The sequence below is a fragment of the Centruroides vittatus genome, unplaced genomic scaffold (genome assembly GCF_030686945.1).
Source record: "Centruroides vittatus isolate TY-2023 unplaced genomic scaffold, ASM3068694v2 contig_927, whole genome shotgun sequence".
NCBI classification, from domain to species: domain Eukaryota; kingdom Metazoa; phylum Arthropoda; class Arachnida; order Scorpiones; family Buthidae; genus Centruroides; species Centruroides vittatus.
In genome coordinates this window covers 2,841,674-2,859,938 of record NW_027122613.1, presented here as the reverse complement: position 1 = coordinate 2,859,938, position 18,265 = coordinate 2,841,674, and the positions used below count along the sequence as shown (strand labels likewise).

General features: G+C 29.2%; 2 protein-coding genes across 4 annotated transcripts in view; one reads left to right on the top strand and one right to left on the bottom strand.

Annotated features, from left to right (window-relative positions):
- Positions 1–2,916: 2,916 nt before the first annotated feature.
- The window catches only part of LOC136984761 (transcription termination factor 4, mitochondrial), a 62,354-nt gene continuing 47,005 nt past the window's right edge, over positions 2,917–18,265 (bottom strand). Inside the window, exons 1-2 of one of the 3 annotated variants that reach the window (XM_067281873.1) lie at positions 5,055–5,121; positions 2,917–3,885 (exon numbers count right to left, since the gene is read on the bottom strand). In XM_067281873.1, the coding sequence (XP_067137974.1) occupies positions 2,964–3,869 (906 nt within the window). In that variant the 5' untranslated portion in view covers positions 3,870–3,885; positions 5,055–5,121 and the 3' untranslated portion in view covers positions 2,917–2,963. Of the gene's footprint in view, positions 3,886–4,734; positions 4,756–5,054; positions 5,122–18,265 lie in introns of those variants that run through there. The other 2 variants (XM_067281875.1, XM_067281874.1) reach the window with 2 other exon arrangements.
- The window catches only part of LOC136984760 (uncharacterized), a 50,322-nt gene continuing 41,922 nt past the window's right edge, over positions 9,866–18,265 (top strand). The window contains exon 1 of the mRNA XM_067281872.1: positions 9,866–9,982. The gene's annotated coding sequence lies outside the window, so the exon portion shown is untranslated. The remainder of the gene's footprint in view (positions 9,983–18,265) is intronic.

Sequence of the window (18,265 nt, the reverse complement as noted above, 5' to 3'; positions counted from 1 at the left end):
GAAATTTGTAATAAGATATATAATGCAATTAGAATGAAATATGCGGCCGGATGGTCGAGCGGTCAAGGTGGCAGCTTACCGCTCTGGGGGACCCGGGATCGAATAATCCCCAGGAATTTTTCGGGGGGTGGTCCGTTCGGATATGTCGGGCCCCGTCCCTTACCACCCGGTCGCCCCATTGTGGGTCTGGCCGAACCCATAATGGGCCTACTAAAAAAAAGGCCCTCTTAGTGCCCACAGGGCGGAAAGTTAAAAAAAAAAGAATAAAATATTAATTTTAATTATTTCAAACTACATTAAAATATGAAAATTTATACTGTATTTTAGAAAATTCCAATGATGAACAGCTTCCAATGATGGCACGCCACTGATAATCAATGCTTGTTTCGGGAGTAAGATGTATTTTTGAAATTATTGTACAGATGGCAACCTGACCCCTTGGCAGCCTATTTTCCTAAGTTTTATTTCGTACTTTCTATTTTTGCTAAGTTTTATTTCACGTGTTCGTCTTGATAAAACTTAGTAACACGCCTTGGTAATAACACAGCGTATATATTACATGTAAAAAAGTTTTAGTTTTTTAAATCTAAAAGTGGTTGGAGGAAGGGCTTCCCATGCATTATACATACCCAGCTGTTCAAATAATTATCCGCCCAAATATAAAATGGCAGCATTTAAGACCCTTATCAAAAGAGCATACACCCATACCAGACATAAGGGACACCATTAAAGAGTTAAACAGAATTAAAAACATCACAGTTATGCATGGATACAGCCATACCATGATTGATTATTTAATTAACACATACAACAACACCAATTCTCGCAAGAAATCTAAATACCTTCCGTTTGTAATCTCTCCTGTGACATATAATAAGTTATTAGATGACACCTATAGAAAAATCATTAGATCGAGCAGCAGAAGTATTACATATAAGCGCAACAAAACTATTTATAGCTGGTTGCGAAATGACCCAATAGACCTTGACACGACCCCTGGAGTATACGAGATACTGATTAATCTAGGTCTGGAAAACAAAACAAGCAAGTACTACATAGGATACACATCCAGAACCCTCCCTACAAGACTTAAAGAGCACCAAAATGACGTGCGTAAAGGAAAAACCACAACTGCCTTAGATATAATGGCCACTGTACCAGACAATACACCAAACTTTAACGAAGTTAAGCTTTTAAAAACAATAGGGAACCAACCGAGAAGGTATAACTCTTGAAAAAATATGCATATATATTCAGTGTTAAGAATTCGTGCATTAATCACAAAGATGCTGCTTGTTTATCAGCAGCTTGGAAATGCAGGGAATAGTGATACCAAAGACTAAAACAATTATCTCATCTATGCATTTATTTACATTATTTTTATTTTTAAATTTATTTATTTTATTCTGTGTATTTACGGCATACACATGTACTTGTATTCTTAATTTACCTATTTTTAAATTATTCTTGTTTAGAACATAATTTTTTAAACTTTAAAGAATACTATTTAAAAAATGTTCGATCCTGACAATGGCTACAAAGATAGCTGAAAACGTTAGATGAATAAAAAATAATTGCTGGAATAGGTTGTTTAAGTATTTACAGAAATGCAGTTCATGATCAATATATTTGCTGGAAACTGAAGTATTCCCAATTGTGCGATCTAGATGCTTCCTCCATTTGCATCCCAGATACGGAGCCATACCAAAAATTCAATAACCTTGTAAAAGTTTCATTTCTGTCTTTGAGTAATGAAGACTAATATTTTTTTCGGTTTCTCAAATGAGACGATGCAAATTCTAAATAAAAAAAACAATGCCAAATAGTATGAAGTAGCACTATCGGCTGAACAATCCGACTTTGGATTACAATAAAAATTAATCATAAATAATAATTCAATGTGTTATGAAGCAGCACTATCTGTGGAGAAAGAAAGACAACAAACTGACTGGTTATTACTGTATATTAACAACTTTGAAATGATTTTAGTGTTTTCCCCCTGCCCTGTAGACATTAAAGCCTTTTTCCATACTCTTCATGAGTTTAGTCAGGAACATAACTGGGTAGTAAGGGACAGACAGTCCATGAAAATTCCTATAGTTGTTCACCTGTCCTCAAGACGTAGGCTGATACCTTTATCAGCTGTCTTTAATATGAAGTATTGCTGTCAAGATGGATGAGGCAGTTAAGGCATCAACCTACCACTATACTTCAATCCTGGCTGCCTCATTGTGGGCCTGGCAAACTCACAATTGCCTTCTTAATGTCCACTGGGCAGAGAAAATAACTGAATTTCATTATAAATTATTAAGGATTTTATACTTCAATATTTTCTGACATTGTACAATTTTTATGATGTATGTTTCATCAGACAAACCACATTTATTTATTGCTTGTTTTGAATGGTAATTATTGTAAATTAGTCTTTTAAATTTACAAAAAAAGACTGTAGAAAAAAAATGTTTTAAACATTGAAATATTGAAAAGTGAACTGTTGTTTAAAATATTTTGAGAAGGGACTTTTTATTATTAAGATAATAATTTTTACTTTTTTCTTAATAAAATCATTGAAAAGATATTGAAACTCGGTAACTTAGGAAAAGTACCTCACTAAAGACAAAGTTCAAAATGTTCTACTGCTTCTGTAACTTGAAACTTCATCTTCAGGAGTAAACTCAATCTGAAATTGTAAAATTAGAATAAATTTTTTTTAAATTTTAATTTCAGATTGGATTTTTTCTTGAATATGAATTAAAGTAGTGTGAAAACATTTAAGTGTTGTGTTTTAAGATTCTTTTACATAATTTAATGGATTGTTGCTTATAATAGGACACATTGATATTTACAGTTGAAATTAAACAAAACTATGAAATAGAATGTAGTTATAATGAAAAACTAACAATTAATACAGTAGTGTATATTTTTCATGTTCTAATTTATTTCAAATTAAAACAATTTTATACTCATACATCATCATCTGACTCTTCATCTAAATCTAATTCCTTCATAATATCACAAAATACATGGTATTCTTCTAATGATATTCCACAAATTTCTGCAAAATCTTTATTTGTTGTATCAGTCATCATTTTCAATGAAATATTAGTTAATATTTTTTTCTTTGGAGATAATCTTTTAAATTTTCCACACATAGTGGCACACATATGCCTAGTTTTAATATGTAATAAAGTATGTTCTAAATACTTTCCTCTTACAATCTGCTTCTGAGTAAATCCCATAGCTTCGTGTAAATATTGAATTTTTTCAAGTATACTATTCCAATCTTCAATAAATATTAAAGGGTTTATTTCTAATAATTTATGTCTGTCCAAATTTGTAAACATCTTGTAAATATCTTTTATTCTTTCATCTATATATTTATCTTTTAATAACAACAACAAAGGGGTGTTATTAATAATCTTTAATAATTTTTCTTCACCTAATTTTTGCTCTCTCCACTTGTTAATCGTTTTATTTAAATCATGTGGTTTAATTTCCAAAATGCTTGGTTCATTCATTAAAATATTTTTGATGTCATTTATTGAAAATCCATGTTTATTTAATATTTCAATTGTGTTATTCCAATATGTAATTGGATAATTCAATAGTTGAGATTTGGTTTTCCACATGTCATCTAATTCTTCTTCAGTCAGTCCATGTGATAATAAAACAGTATTCAACTCTCTATTTTCTAAATATGTAGCATAATGTTGTTTCATTACAATCTTGAAGGTCAAATTAGAATATTTGCAAGGCACTTTTAATTGAGTTTGTAAACAGCTATATAATATATGTGTAGTATACAATCTTCTCATACACAAACTGGATCTTGCAAAATTAAAAAGGTGAGTGACAAGCTGCATCTTCATTTTTCTTTAAATATCCCTAGACGAAAATATTATTTCAATAAAAATAATTATTAATTTTAAATTAAACTGAAAAAAATATTCTTATTTGAGCAACTAACGCCCAAAACACATTAAAATCTATCAAAATATTAATTTAAAAAAGTTAATTTTGATAATGAAATTCTTAAAAATTCATGGATGAAATAAAATTGTTTGATAAAGTCTTTTGAAAAATCAACATTTTTTAGAGTCAGTAACAGTATCATTGGATCAGAGAATATTTTAAATAAAATAAATAAATTTTGATTTTTATTTACTTTAAATTTTTAGTTTAACAATTTTCAAAATAAAATTAAGCATTAAAATAATACAGCAAATCCTCGTTAGTCTAAAATTCAAGGGATGAAATAATCCCAACTTTGAATTAGCTGAGATTTACATATTTCTGTACAACATGTCTAATGCCATGTAAATGACGTAATTTAATAAGCAAACAGAATACAGCTACACATACAGAATGCTATTTTTGCTAATTAAATAATTAATAATAATGAGTAATTATTTATTTAAAAAATACTGTAAAAACTTATACATATTGTAGCCAGAATTTGGTTAGCATCATCATCAGACTGATTTGATTGATTGACGATTCAAAATGATCTGAATATAGTTTTGAGTTGTCTTTTCACACTGTCAAGCCTAATAAACATGATACAATGCAAATTGTATCAGGTTATTTTCATTCATTTTTTTGTTTGTGATACATCTTTCATGCAAAAGCAGTTCCATTTCTGTAATTCCTAAAATACATACTAAATTCTAAGCTCCTAATTTTATTATATTGTTTTATTCTAGCAGTCTCCAGAAATTGTTTAGAAACATTTACCAAGTAAAGATATCCTACTGAGGATTACTACATCATTGATTTCAAGACATTGTTTATATTTAAAATGAACACAAACAACAAAACTTTTTACGTTTTTTGCGTGTGTCTATGTCTATTTCAGCAGTTATATGATGGCATAACAGTTTATATTAGTGTTTGGTGTGTGTCAATACTATTACAATTTAAGAATCAAAAGCTAAATACAGAATTTTTCAATATGTAATTTAAAAAAAAAAATACCACACTTGTAATTCGGTATATCTATTTGATAACTGAAAAAGATATTAATCGATTCGTTATATACGTATAGCAAATATTACCTTTTGTGTGTGTCTACGTATATAAATTTTACTTATTTAAAACAAGTATTCTTAAACATGCTCCGTAAACAAGCCATGCTTATTTATATCAAGTTTAGTGTTGCCAGATTCTCGTAATTAAGTTGGCAACATTGTCCTCAGATAAAAATTTTATTTATATTCTAATAAATACTGGAGTTATCTTTTCTACTAAGTGTAAAAAATAAAAACATTTATTTACACAAATATAAAATTATATATTTTTAAAATACAGTATATATTATAGATTTAATACAGGCATATATCGCGTTTGAAGCTCACTTTTTTAAAAAGTTGATAATTGTACAGACGATATATGAACTTTATATATAATTTAAATCATTAAACGCATAAGTTCGTAAAATGTTTACATTGTACCTAATTTTGTGTAATTTGATTACATATAATTCAAATTATTGCACTGAGTGATACATTTATATAGGCGACATCATGTAAACTTGTCACACGTCCCGATCGGAAAATCTTTTCCGGAATGTCCCGATTTGTTCTTTTTTACCCGAACATATTCAGCTTTACATTAAAAACAGTCAAATAAAATTTTTTAGATGTTATCTGCAGATGTACTGTACAGTACACACATACACCGCCTTTCTTAACACATGTAACGCTTTCAGTAAATCTGTGGTGCTTCAAAATTCGTGCAATTATCGACGATGGATCAATGGTTACATCACGCCATAGTAAAAATAAAAATTAAACATTCTTTAAAATAATATTGGGCTGCAATTTGAAATAAATTGTGGACCTATAAATTCCAACTGTCGTCCGTCCGTCTGTCTTTCCTTAGTTAATTTTGTGAACGGAGTTAGATGAAAGACGAGACCAGATATGAAAACCTTTGGGGTAGTGGACCCGATTTATGAACTTCCGATATAAATCGGCAATCATGTTATTTCATTCAAAAATTTTTCTCTGAAAGGTGTTAAATGATCGGCATGACTATTGTTAAAGGAAAAGTGTGATGTACAGAACATTTATTTTAAATTAAAAATTGCAGCCCGGCACGCTGACAACGTTACAATAAATAATTGCTCGGTTTGAAAAGTAGTTATTTATTCACTCTTAAAATACAAATTAATAATACTTTTTAAAATCTGAATTTTTAAAATTATCCAATATTCTGCAACTACAACTCCATTTATAGTGGAAATGATATTTTTTATAGCATATTCTATCCTAAAACAACAGCAATTTTAAATATACATATAATTAAATACTATAAATACTTCCAATAAATAAAATTAAACCAGTTGTAACATCTATCATCATAAACAGGAAAGAATGATTTACAAAAAGAAATTCTTTTGGACATGTTTGGCAAACATTGTAAAAAGTAAGCTCTGTTATTGCTGCAGCTTCAGTAACTTCTTCATTAACTTCAATACATGCTTTATGTACTGTACAGCAGCAGACACATACAAATGATCTTGATCACTAATGCCAGACAAATCTGCATTATTATTGAAAGCATCAACCATCCCTAATTGCTTTAGAAGATTCTCCAGATGAAGATTTCCTTCTAATTTGTACTTTGGAAGGCGCAATAAAACACCATTCATTCGCATCATCTGAATTCCTTTGTTTATTCTTTCCGGGGGGGAGATATTATTCTCAAGACTAGTTAGTCCATTTTTTTCCTTTGGTAAAATAATTATCATGCTATATTGTTTTCCATAATATGAAATTTCCAGAAAAAAAGCATTTAATTCTTCTGAAAATGAATATTTATACTCATCTTCGTTAATCATCAACCATTTGTACCTTTTTTTAATTAATTGTATAAAAACGTTTCTTATTATTATTATCAATCAATTTCGATTATAAGATTAAAAAAAATCTAGGAGACGCTTTAAATATTCGTGGTCAAATTATTTTTGATAAGAAAGGCAAATTAAATTCCACGTTTCTAATAAGATTTGTGCGCGCCATTGTTGTTTATATAATTTAATTCATTGATATTGTCATAAAAATGACGATGTGTATTATTAAATTCGTACAGTCACACTTTTTTTTAAATATCATTTTTTGTCACACTATATTTTTAAATATAAAATCTTATATTGTGGTAGATTGCTTCGAAGAATTTTAATTTGATTTATTTGGAAGTAATCATCCCAAATTTTTATTTTGTTTCAAAATAAAATAAACCAGCAACGAGTTGCTCAACTTTCTCGGCAACATTTAAAATTTTGGTGGCACCATCTCTGTTATCATAATTTATTAAAACAACTTTTTGTATTTTTAACTATTATAAAGTGACAAAAAGTTTAATTTTGAGGGTAGGGATGGGTTTTATAAGAAATTGTAAATGCTAATAACGAGTAAAATCGTTATTAACTCCGACCCTATTGGAGATACACACGACCCCCATTATCTCCCTACTCACTCGACCTTTAACCACCGAAATTTAATAGCATCAATCCCCCAATAAACAAACCAACCTGCAAAATTTCAGAAATTTTCGGCAAAAAGAACAGGAGTTATTATTAAGCTTCAAAGAGAGTGAACAAAATCGTATCACGTATACGCACTCCAACATCAATACGTACAGAAAAAAACCCCAATTTTTTTTGCATTTCTTGACTTTTCAAGGTGTCCCATGTCCAAAAATGTAAAAATCTAGGGGGGGGGTCATTTTTGCCGAATCGCCATACTTTCCCTCTGTAATAACAACTGGGAAAGTAAAAATTAAAGAAATATCAAATTCGATTATTATTCTGAAAATTAAAACAACTTGCAAAACAAAAATTCTAATAGAATGATATTGAGAAAAATCTAGAATGGAAGGAATATGGGTACGTAGCACGGTCACATTATAGAGGCGCGTTTCTATGGCAAGCCAGTTAGTGGCGTAGCCAACATAACTGGCGCCCCTCTCCCCCTCCAGAAACACATATAGTTTGTTTTGGAGACCATTTGGACGCCCCTGTGCAAGTGGCGCCCAGTGCATGATACACCACCTTGCACCCCCTCGCTACGCCACTGTGGCAAGCAGCTAAGCAAGCCAATGACATGGCATGTTTCATACGGCACGAACACTCATTGGCTTGCGTACTTCCAAGGAAAGCATCATGTTGTATGCTGTATCTTGCCACTGTAGCAACTAGTGATTTTCAATGCGATCTGTTAAGCTTTAAGTTAGAAAATGCTTTAGTTTTCCCTTAATTAGGATGGTGCTGTTCAATTAATCGTAATTGAGAATTTTTAAAGCAATAATATCCGATTAACACGGACCTGTTAAATAATTTTAAAGGAAAAATTAAATAACTATTTAAAGCTATTTTTTGTATATTAGTCTTATTTATTTACGTTTTAATGATATTTCAGTTATTGGGCTGCAATTTGAAAGAAAAAAAATGTAGACCTATAAATTCCCATTGTTGACCGTCTGTCTTTCCTTAATCTCAAAAACGGAGTTAAATAGATGAAAATCTGGATAAGTATGGAAACTTTAGGGGCAGAGGCCCCGATTAACTATATACGAACATCCGATGAAAACCGGAAGTCATGTTATTTCAATTCAAAACTTTTCCCCCGAAACGTGTCAGATAGATGACCGGCACGACTGTATTGTTAAAGGAAAGGCATGATGTACAGAGGTAAGCCACTATTAATTTAAGGTAAAGAGCATATATTTTAACTTATATAAATTAAAAATTGCAGCTCGGCATTGTGACAATGTCACAATAAATAATTGCTCCTCACTTAATAAAACCTCTGGATCAAATCGCATATAATTAAATCTGACTTTCATTAGTTACATGATTTCTTTGATTCCCACGTAGAATCTTGAACATTTTCTTAACACTTTCTGCGCCATAGAAATACAAAAATAATAATTATTTCTATAATGAAGGCTAATTTTAATTATTCCATTAATAGTAGCGCAAATTGCTAATCTAACGGTTGAAGTGACAAAGACATCTGAAGGAAAGTATCCGCATTCAAATTTTCTTCATTCTCTTAGGATTTTTTCATGGATGGCAGGGCTCTATTTCTCACAATCTATTTAACCCACTTCAGATCTATTGCATTTGAAAGGAACAGAAAATAAAAACGTTACAATATATATATATATTAAAAAAAAAAAAAATATGCAAAATATGTGTTCTGTATGAACTGTTGCGTAATAGTAAAAACTCTTGTGGGTTAATGTAACCCTTGGTGTCATTGATTCCAGCAAGGAAACAGTGGGACGCACGTTCTAACCTAACCTAACCTATTCTAATAAATGACCATAATTATTACCAACAAAATTATTAGAATAGGTTAGGTTAGAACGTGCGTCCCACTGTTTCCTTGCTGGAATCAGAGACGAGCCGCCATCTTGGCACCAAGAGTTACATTAACCCTCTTGTGTTTTTAATTGGCATTGGGTGTGTTGCCCGGTAAAACAACTTTAATACAGCTGTACGAGCGAACCAACATTGTTACAAATGAAATGGGCTTACTGATCCGGTTGTATTGAAGCCGCTTTTCCACGCGTCCATTGTTTTAAATTTTTTCTATTTGACTGTTACATAAATCAAATTGTTCTAAATACTAAAATAAAACTATTAAATATATACACTTTAAATATTTCACATAAAAACAAATTGAAGATATTTTTATTAATTAGCCTTAAATAGATATTATTAAGTTTATGAAAAATTATTAATAATGCATTAATAAAAATAACCGTAAAAAACTTCTTTTATTAAATTTTTACGAACTTTAAATATAACAGGAAGATAAAATTTTAGAACCTGTAAATCAGTATTTTTCATTACATTCGGGAGTTGTGCAGTGAAGAAAACGTCCCCAATCGGCCATTAACGAAATTAAATAATGGTCGTTCGGTTGTGAATTGTTTTTATGAAAAAATTTAAATCGTGTTTATCGGTGTTTAAGTAAGTACATAATAGTAAATTAATAAATATTTTATATTTTATATACATTTAAACTGGATGCTTTTAATAATTAAACACGTAATCCAAATGTTTTAATAAAATTTATCAACAGATGGAAACAAAGTTACAAAATAAATAAATTAAAATTTGATTAAATTAATTGATGAATTTATAATTTAAAACAAAAATCATAATGTCTTTGAGCAAAATGCTAACAATTTGGTAAACTAAATTAAGGATATTTTATCCTTAATGATGTTTAAACTCTCATTTTTTAAATATTTATTCTACTTAATTAATCAACACATCATTAAGTTTAAATTATGATTAGAATTATTTAACCAACATAAAATAAATCCTAGTTATTGTGTGCTTTAATAAAACAAAATATTTTCCAAATTTTGTGAAAGTCGTAAAAAAAATTACATAAAGTTAAGATCAATGGAAAAAGCTGTGTTTATTATGATACAATCTAATATAATAAGTTAGGCTTTTTGTATTGAATTCTGATTTATGTCATAGTTACATAAATAAATCAAGTTTAATAACAATGAGATTACCAATATCAACTATTGCCTCATTATCTATATAAAATGGTTACTTTCATGTAACCAACTGTTTAAATTTTTCATGAAGGAATGTTTTCATCCCATTTTAGAACAGCTTCAACTTCTTAATGTACACAAGTCACTGTTTGAACTGAATTTGAACCAATGTCAAAATATAATAGATATTTAAGGGATGAAACAATATAAATCATAAAGGATAAATTTTGAGTAATTAAAATAGGTAATTTAGTAATGCTTAAAATTAAAACACAATAGTTGGCACTGCTATTAATACTAAATTTGGCCAGATATACTTCTTTTTGAAGTAATCCAGCCAATTAGTCTACTACTCAGCAATCCTGTCTTCTCTGTTTTGTTTGTCTTTTGTCTTCATTCAAATGAGTTTGTCATTCTTTAACTCTTTATAAGAGAATATATATATCTATCATCTTCCATTATCCTATTTCAGTGTCACTGCTACTATCAGGTAAAAATACTAGATCTGTATATGAAGCAATTTTGTTTTTGTTATATAAGATGTCCTCATTTAACATTTTTAAATTTTGGTCATCTTATTAAACGATATAAAAATTTTTTATGCACATTACTTTCGAACTAATTATCATTGACACTATTTTTGAAAATAATGCATATAATGAATTTTTTTATTAAATTTAAAGTTCTGAAATTATATTTATTATACAAAGCCCTCGGGGGTGTATAGCACTAACTCTCAGAATCATCTCTCTGAGGTAACCGAGTTTGAATGTTTGAAAAAGTCCTAAAATCGTATAAATAGTTGTGTATTAATATTGTTGCTCTCCGAACATTGCCTGTAGATGTGGCTGTCATCTCACTGTTTTGGGATTTTTCATTTTAGGACTTTTTTCAAACATTCAAGTTCAATTACCTCAGAAATGTAATTCTGAGGGTTAGCATTATATATCCCTTAGGGCTTCATATAGTAGAACCCCAATTATTTGAGGAAAATGTGGACTGATGCTATCTTGGATATCCAAAAACTTGGAAAATTGGATAGCCATGGCCACTTCAGATTAAAAATTACAAATATAAGGGATTTCTATTTTAGAGCCTGCATTATACCTTAGTGAATTTAGTCATATAAAAGAACTAAAATTTTTACATCACTTCTGTGTAATAACTGATAATAAATATACAATAATTTTAAGAATAAAAATGTGTATTATTAGAGTTATAATTTAATATCAACGATTTGTCTCACATTGAAGTTAAATGGTAAAAGGTAACAAAAACAAATTGCTTTGAAATACATGTTATCATTTTAAATTTTCTTTTATGAATTACAATAAAAGAAAAGTAGTGTACTGGGATAATGTAGAACTTTGGTTAATTGGAACTTGGATAATTAGAGTTTATGATTTATATTCCATAAATTATCAAATTTTACTTATAATTTCAAATACAGAAAAAAGTACTTATTGTAATTAATTTGGATCTTGTTTACATTGATGATGATAATTCACTAACAACATTAAGTGACATAAATAAATAAGAATGCATTTAGTGCATATTTTTGTTTTATTACTTGATATTAAAAATGCATGTTAAAACAATTATTATTTATTAGCAGTAATTTATTCAGTACTGTTTATCTATAACTTGTGTTTTTTGCAGTACCATCTTTAACAACAGTTAGCTTATAATTGAAGTAAAACATGCCAGCAATTTAAATTACTGTACTGTGAATAAATAATGATTAAAACAATTGACATTGACCATTTAAAGCACTGATTGAGACTGATAATAAATGCATGTTATCAGCCATCTGTTGAGGCTGATATCATGAAAAGAGCATAAAAATTGCTATTTATCTAAAGATAATTACTTATTTAATCAAAGTTCAGTAATAGTTAACTTTTATAAGTACTGTATATTTTTGACTTGCTTTTTTTAGACATGCTAAATCTTATAATATTAACCAACTGATAATAGTTTATAGTAAATGGATTCTATTATATATGAACACAATTTATATATTTTTAAATATTATATGATGTAACATAAATCTTATTTTATATCAAGGATAATTTTTAGTCAAACTTTCTAGTTAATAAAAAAACAAATTTAAATAATTATAACAGTGATAAATTACAATTTTTTTAATCTAATAAAGAACATTATTATTATTACTTGTTTCCATATTTCCTCAATTAAATCTGTCTTTGAATAAACCCTGGGAATAAAGATGCTGTTAAAAATGAACTCTGGGTTGAAAAGCATTGGAAAGACAAAATACTGCACTGTATAAGATAATGTAGTTTAGAGTGACAGCTCAGGTGTTTAACTAAAATTCTACCTCTTCAAATTATTTAGTGTCAGACAGCACTTTCTTCTATTCCAAGGTTCATACAAATGTTTTTGAAATAAAATTATTAATATTGTTGAGCTTGAGTTCATAACTTAACAGCTTATCAGCTTAAGGGTAATTAGGAAAACCCTGGTTTAAACTCACCATCTCTTTTGGAAAGAGACGGTGAATTTGAAGCAGAAGATGGTAGTCAAGATATTGATTCCAACAATGATACCAAAGCAGAAATGAACGACAACATAATAACTGAATTGAGTTAACGATGAAAACAGTAATTATTTTTAATGTTGTACTGTAACTCTGGCCAAATTCAAAACAAATTATTCTGTCCATGGAAAAAATAATGCATCATGCAGTAATTGCACAACCACTGTCTCACTCATCTGAATTGGGCCTTAAGGTACTTCCTTTGATTTTTACCCATCGTTTTGAGACGATGAATAAAAATCAAAGGAAATACCTTAAGACCCAGTTCAGATGTTGCAGTTGCAAAGTAATAAATCCCAGTCTTGAAAAAATCCAAGGATATGTATGTGTTAAAAATAAATTCCTCTAGGATTCAATTAAAGAAATACAGTATTTGCAGTGCCATGTATCTGTAGCCATAAATCTAATTGTGAATAAGAATTCTTAATTAGAATCTAAGAAACAATTATGTATAGCTGAATTAAGATTTGAAACCATGAAATGGTGAAGAGATTCAGAATAATATTTTAAATAACTTTGTCATATCAAAATTGCTGACTTTTTTTATTGTCTTTATTTTGTATATGTAATTGTGTTATAATTTCTGATTCTTGAGTTATTAAAAAGAAAAAGCCACTGAGTAAGTGCTTAACTGGAAATATCATTTGTTTTAGCTTTATAATAAATAATTACCAGCATAATGTAAAAATTCAAAGGAAACACAATTTAAATGACAGAAATTTTAAGTATATATAAAACTGAAAAAAAATGTGTTTTTAATGCAATGTTTGCAATAAATTTATATTTGCTAAAATTTTAAAGAAGTTACATCTTATTTTAAAATACTATCAGTAGAAGTTTGTTAATCTGGTACCCATGAGACCATAGTGGTGCTAGATTATTGAAAATGGCAGATGTTTTTATATTTTTGCAAAATTTGATAAGTTATGTGTGATCCAAACAGGGGTGCCTGTACAATGGGGCATGTGCCCCCTTTTTGTCTCAGTTGCCCTTTTCCTAATTCCCAAGAGGGACCCAAACAACAGAAAATTTGTGACTTCTAGGCTATTCTGCAAATATAAAAAAAACTAATGAATGATATTTGTCCAAAGACTGATGCAACATCGTCATATGTTGACGAAAATCCCAATCTTTGTTTTCAAGTTAGCCCCGAGTGCAACCAGTACCACCTTGTGCATCACTGATCTGACATTGAATCAGAGTTTGAAGCTTCTTGTGTGATGTATGATGCCTTTTTTTATAGCTTGTGCCCATCCCCTTTCTCATAGTCTGCAGGCACTGCTGGATCTAAACATTGCACATTGAAGACTATTATACAGATAACAATCTGAAATTATTTGTAATATTGATATTTATATTAAAATTTTGATGAGTAATTATTAAAAGCTGATCAGTATAACAATGATCTTAGGTTTGACTTTAAAACACTTTTAACTGCTAAAAATTGAATTGAAACTTGTTGTTTCCAGTTATTTACTCTACAATAACACAAAGTTTCTTCATAAAAATCTTTTGTTTTTTATTATAATTACACACTCACTCTCTCTGCGTGCTACATCAGAACATCCTGACATCGGCGGGCACCTGGCACAGGTTAATAAGTGGTTAGTAACGTGCTGAGGTGTATCCTGGAAAGTTATAACCAGAGTGGTTCCCTGTTGCCTTCTCTGGAACACAGTGTTACACGAGGGAAAATGCCTTCCAGGAGGTCTTGGAAGGGAAACTGGCCCCTATTCAGGTGTTACAGACGTGGAGAAAACCCGGAAAACTCCACATGGCCACCCGTCCGAGCGTGGCGCGAACCTGCGACCGAACTCCCAGTGTTTAGTGACAGAACCGCTTGGCCACTGGTGGGCATAATTACATTAAACACACATAGATGGTGCTTTATTTAATTTTTTATTGATATATAACAGTGTGAATCAGATTGTGTTGCAATGGTTATAGTAGAAAACTAAAGATGAATGCAAATCGTTTGATACACTGAAATAGTGTGATTAATAAACATAAGTATTTAATTGTAGGCCTATTCAAGCTTCTAAATCTTAAGAAGATTAAAAAAGAAAAAATATTAAAACAGGAAAAATCAAAATAATCATGCATCTGTTGATTAAAATATTTTCCAAAAGTTTAACAAATCAAACTAATTTAGTGTAAGATTTATGATTGAAACAGATTTATCATTAAATTTAAATAAAGATAATTAAATAATAAAGTAAAATAACTAGACAATTTAAATTATCTAACTCTTTAATAAAAGTTTAATATTAGAATAGTTCACACAAACCTAATTTGATATAGATAGAATATATACAGTAGTTATACTGTATATTTATTATATTTCATAAAGATATATTTTTATATATCAAATCTATATTTAGTTAGATACAGATAATACTGTACTATATTTTATATTCATACTTTATTTTATAAAATAATTTTATATAAATGAATGATATATTATATTATATTCAAAATGAAACTTTGAAAAATGTTTAATAAATCAATAATTAAAGCCAAACAATTGCTGTATTAAATTAGGCTATATTAATGCTACTAATTACTAATTAAATGTGAAATAATTTGGTCTCGAGGTAGTTGTTAGGTGCTATCTCTTGATACATTTAATAATTATAATTAAATAAATATTTAATAATTAATTTAGAATGTTCTGAAAGAAAAGAATTGGCCTGATGTGGGATGTAAACTAACACCTCCTGTTTGCCTTACAGATGTTTACATTTAATTAGTAATAAAGGGCTATATTAATGCTACTAAATATAGCACATTAAAAAAGAAAAAATATTAAATCAAGAAAAATCAAAATAATCATGCATCTGTTGGTTAGAATATTTATTCAAAAGTAATCTGGCAATTATTTGGCTTTCTTTAATCTGAGGCAGGTTTATAAATGTTTATATTTGTAAATCAATAACATAATATAAAATGCTTTTTATTAATTTGGTTTTTTTAAGCATAAAAAGAAATATATATAAATTATGAGTTTTCACAAAACAAGAACTCATTCTAGCAGCTTAGCTTTGTCCATGCTAAACAATAAGCAATGTATGGCATAAAATCAAAATTAACTGACACTGCAATCATGTATGATATACTAAAAATTATGTATAGGTAGAATGTATATAGATAACTTTGACATAAACATAAATATTGCATACAAATGCTAAAACAAGAATGAAAAAGTTCTTAATTATTAGAGAGTAATGCATTTAAATTGTTGATTAAGTATTATTTTCAGATCTTGAGTAGATTGAGCACGAATCTTGTATGTTAAGGCAAAAATTATTTTTGTGCTTATAAATGTAGAATAATTTAGAATGAATCCACAATGGTCTAATTTGGATCTTTTTCTAACCAAATTCTAGACATTTCAGTTTAAAAATCTCTCCTATTAGGAATTACTCAGAAAGAAAACTGACATCATCTCTGTAAGGCTTGCCGACTGTGTGCAATTGTTAGGATGGTCAAGAGGTTGAGACAATCGTGTGAAATTAGCACAGACCAGCTTACCATCTTTTCCTGTTTAATAAAATTTTAAAAGGTTTTCTTATAAACGTTTCTAAGTCTCCGTCGACACAATTTTCAAAGAGAGAATTCGGTAAAGTCCCAAATTCCGAAGAGTGTCTTCCTCACTTCCTTGCTGGTTGTCTGTAGAGTCGTTGGCCCCGGGGCACCTGGTAATACCTTGCAGAGAATGTTCCTCATAGTAGGAAAGAATCTTGAAGGATGCAAAACCTCCAGGAGAGCAATGCCACACAGAGAATGATGAAAAGACTGCTAGCAGTTTTTCACAGCAAAACAAAAGGTTTAAAGCAAAAAACCTCATGTTCTTGAAACACATTTTTATCAGTTTTTCCTCTCGATTCTGCTTTACGATTGGTCTCCCTTCATCACCTGGTGACAATTTAAACCTTTTGGGGTATGGGAGAGGTCAATTTTGCAACTAAACCCAATTTCCATTCATCTAAAATTCCTTTGACTTTGATATTCTCACAATTCAAACCCCTTGTTTTCTGTTTTGTAAGAAAGAACTTTTATTGTTTAAGATAGACTTTAAGTCTTGCTTCATTTAACTCTGAAAGGTGAGACCTTAACTAACTCACCGGATTTCATCATTTGAAACATAAAAGTTCAATTTCAGTCCGGGACCTCACATCTCTGAAGAATCTTCTTTCATTGTTATAGAATTCTCCCAATCCCCACAATACAGAAAAATCAGAGAGAATCTCTGACTTTCTTCAAAAACTGTAGTTTTTCTTTAATTTCTTTTTTTATTTTTACATATTTACATTTTTTTTTATTTTTTAAAACAATATGCATCAAATACAATTTGTATTTGATACACATTGTTTTATTGTAACCATAGCAACAGATTTTGAATTTTTCTATTTTGAAATAACTATTACCAGTACTATATTGAATATGTGGTTCTTAATGTATATTTAATACTAAAAAAAAACTAACTTTTATTTGTATTCTTTCTAATCTATTAAACCATTTTTTATGAAACTAATTTTTCTTTCTGACAGCAATTAAAAATTTGTTGATTTTTCTTTCTATTGTACCATTTATCAGTTTATGTGAAGTAAAACTCTCATGTAAAAGTGGGATGATAATATATATATTAATCAAATTAAAATATATCATGTAATTATCATATATCAGGGGTGGCGAACCTATGGTACGCGTGCCCAAAGTGGCACGTAAGAGAAATCATCTGGCACATAATGTATCATATGATTTCTGTCCTTTTCAATCATCCTTTCTGTTTATCACCTGATCATCCTTTTTTCAATCAGAGTTTTTACATTTATTCGAATTAAAGCATATACATTTAATTTCTTTAAATATCATTATTCAAAGTCTAAGACTTTGGCACGCATTAACATCTTTAAAGCTAAGTATGCTTACAATATGGCACGCGGACTCAAAAAGGTTTGCCATCCCTGTCATATATGATAATAAATGATATGTATTTATATATAAAATAAAAACAGATTATGTTAATATCATTTTGGTTTTTAAAACATAAAAGTTTATTTGTGTGATTATCAATATAAATAATAATAATAATAATAATTTGTTAAAATTTATTCTCATTAGATTACTGATATTTTAAAATCTAATAAACTTGTGTGTTCAGAGGCATATTATATT